Here is a 3530-nt window from a genome sequence, read left to right on the forward strand (position 1 = left end):
TAAGCATCAATTCGCTTACTAATGAAACTTTACTATTATTTATGTGAGTGTTTAAGCATGTTAGGTAGAGAATGGAACTTATGCTAAATAATTCCCAAAGAGCTATTGTAAAATATTGCGAACAAAGTAGATTTCAAATTACGTGCACTGAAAGAGGGAAAGACACAAGCTTTATCCTCTTTGTCGAGATCGTAAAGATGATCATAATCTTAATATCATTGATGTCCACATGCATGTAAAGAAGAAACACAGATATCGTTTCATGCTGGAGTAAGTAAATTAATAAAATGCACATACTATTAATTAATTGACTGCACATAGCGAAAGGTCGCGACCATCATGATTCTTGTCTATTTTATGTTGATGATATATATATATATATATATATATATATATATATATATATATATATATAGTGGCGGAGCCAGAAAAATTATAAAGCTTGGGCAAAAATTTAAAGATAGCAAATTCACATTGTATATAATATGTAAATAGTAATCAATCAAAATAAAAGAGACTCGTCATTTTGTCAACAAAAATATAGTTTAAAATAAAAGAGATAAACATAATCTTACAATAGCGGGTTAAATAAAATTACGAGGCAAGTGTCCTTTCCGGTACTTCTTTGCAGTAAATGTTCGAATAATATCAATATCATCAAGTGACTTGAATATCTCCCGCTCGGTGTAACATACCATCAAGTCATTGAACCACACATCGTTGATCTTATTGCGCAATTTAGACTTGATAATCTTCATTGCTGAAAAAGCTCTTTCAACGGATACTGTCGACACCGGCAATATCAAAGCTAGCTCAATAAGTTTATAAACCAATGGAAATACCAAATGTTTCTCAGTTTGAACCATCTTCATAGCCAAACTTTGAACATCTTCACAAGTGGAAAAAGAAGCATTTCTTCTCACTTGAAGCACATAAGTTTCAAGTTGATCCCTAATTGTTCCTCGGTCATCATCAGAAAAGTCTGCATGATAAATATCAGCAAGACGAGCAAGCTTATCAACATCAAACTTGGAGAAAGAGTTCTTGGGGTCAAGACATGAGAAGCAATCAAGTATAATGTTACTTCCTTCACTAAAGCGGTGATCCATCTCCACACATATTTTATCAATAGCAACATAAAAAATCTCTGCACGGTAATGATGAAGATTAGTGATAGTCCTCCCTTCTGCTCTTGAACGACCCCGAACTGGTATTTCGTCATCCATATTTGGTACCAGAATACTTTTAGCAACACAAAATCCTTGGACATCGGCAAAAAAATTATTCCAGCCACTCTCTCTCATTGTGCCCAACCGAGCTTTGACAACATCAACTAATTCCATGGCATTCACAATATTAAGATCTTTTCTTTGCAATATATTTGAAAGCTCATTTGTGATACCAAACAACTTTAACATTAACCTCAAAATAAAAGCAAATTTAAAGCTCTCCATTTTTTCTATCAAACCTGCTGCTTGAGATGGTCCACGTCCATCTTCATCAACCATACTAAGCACCTTTAACACGGAGGACCACATTTGATCCAAACGAAGCAATGTAGTATGATGTGAACCCCATCTAGTATCCCCGGGTCTAGTGAGAATAGATGATTGGTGTAAGCCCCTTCCTCTAGATATCTCACCACTCTCAAGTTTATTTAAAATATCTTTGTGTTGTGCCTCTGTCAAAGCATCCCTCCTCTTACAAGATGCACTTGTTGTATTCACAATCAAGGTGATGTACTCAAAGAAATCATGAATAGATGAGCAACTACTAGTAACAGACACAACAACCAATTGCAAACGGTGAGCATAACAATGGACATAGAAAGCATAAGGATTTTCATCTAGAATTTTTCTTTGCAAACCATTAAATTCACCTCTCATATTTGAAGCTCCATCATATCCTTGCCCTCGTATCCTTGAAATAGATAATGTGTACTTATCAAGAATACCATAAAGAGCATCCTTTAATGACTTAGATGAAGTATCTGTGACATGATGTAGAGCAATAAATCGTTCCACAACATTCCCTTTGTCATTCAAAAACCTAAAACAAATTCAACCAGTTTACTTGGCGGCATAGAGAATAATAGGTAATGAAAATTGGAAATTGGAAAATACAACTACTAACCTCAACATCACCGCCATTTGCTCTTTGACGGATATATCACGTGACTCGTCAATAAGCACGGAGAATTGTCTATCACCAAGCTCTTCCATAATCACCTTGGTAACTTCATGTGCACAACACGTTGCAAGCTCCTTTTGAATGTCACCGCAAGTCATTGTGCAATTTTTTCCACCACGGTCAAAAGCATCCCTCACTTTTTCATTCTGAGATTTTACCCAATCTACCATCTCTCTAAAATTGCCCTTATTTAGCGAAGTAGAGGATTCATCATGGCCACGGAAAGCCATGCCTTGTGCTATGAGATATCTTGAACAATCTAAAGAACAAGTCAAACGAATCTTATACAATTCTTCTGATTCCTTGGTTGCTTTAGCAAACTTACTTGTCACACTTTGTCTTTGATTATTATAATCATCGTAGTGCTTGACACATGAGTTGTGCAAACTATTATGACTACCAACATGATCTTTCAAGCCTTGAGATGCATGCTTCCAATCTCTATATCCGCTTTTAGTGAAGACTTCAAAACCAAAGTGTTCGGCCCTCCCGGGTTGCTTAAAGAGAAAGCAATAAAAACAATAAGCTGCATCCTTGATCTCACTGTATTCTAACCATGTGTAATTCTTATACCATGATTTACTAAATGCTCTAGAAACACTTCCAAATGGAGTACGAGGAAAGCTTGGCAAATGTGGTTGCATTGGACCCTTCAATATATATGCCCTCCTCACTTGATCTTGAATATCCGGAGCATACTCATTAATTTGTTTCCTATGACCTGGATCACGCACAATCTCATTTGGGTTAAACTCATTAACCACATTAGGTGGCGGTTCTAATTCGGCTTCTTGTTGTACAACATTCACATTCTCAATACTTGCTCTATCAACCAAAAATCTCCTCATCTCTGAAATTAAATGATCTTAAGTTAATACTCAATTAACAATTAAAATCATAAGAATCAAAATTTAAATAAGAATATTTTTTCAAAATAAAAGTAATCTCTTATGATTTATAAAGAGTAGGAACAAGCATTATATTATATTCAATTAAACACCATTATAGAAACTAATAAAATTAGATAACCAAAAGAAACCTTTATTGTAGATAATTTATCTATCAATAAACAAATTTACAAGTGGTATGATTCCACTGTAAAAGATCTTTTTACTGCTATTATAAATAATACTATATGCTTATAATATTACTAGATACACACTTTAGTTTGACTTATCAATAAAACTTTTATAACCAATGAATCTTGCTGTGTAGTAGCTTAATCTGACACTTAGCCGCACACAAAATGACAAAATATATTATAAAGTAAATATTTTTTATAATGAAATTTATTGAAGTTATCAGTATGATACAATATTATAATTTCACCATATGAGATT

At 34.0% G+C, this 3530-nt stretch overlaps 1 protein-coding gene across 1 annotated transcript; it reads right to left on the minus strand.

Moving 5' to 3' along the window:
* Nucleotides 1-584: 584 nt before the first annotated feature.
* LOC102667186 (zinc finger MYM-type protein 1) lies at nt 585-3038 on the minus strand. The gene is made up of 2 exons (XM_006574707.4): nt 2134-3038; nt 585-2049 (listed from the first exon to the last, which is right to left on the minus strand). Exons 1-2 carry the CDS (start codon nt 3036-3038, stop codon nt 585-587), a joined length of 2370 nt encoding a protein of 789 aa, XP_006574770.1.
* Nucleotides 3039-3530: the final 492 nt, after the last annotated feature.

Source organism: Glycine max, chromosome 2 (genome assembly GCF_000004515.6).
Source record: "Glycine max cultivar Williams 82 chromosome 2, Glycine_max_v4.0, whole genome shotgun sequence".
NCBI classification, from domain to species: Eukaryota; Viridiplantae; Streptophyta; class Magnoliopsida; order Fabales; family Fabaceae; genus Glycine; species Glycine max.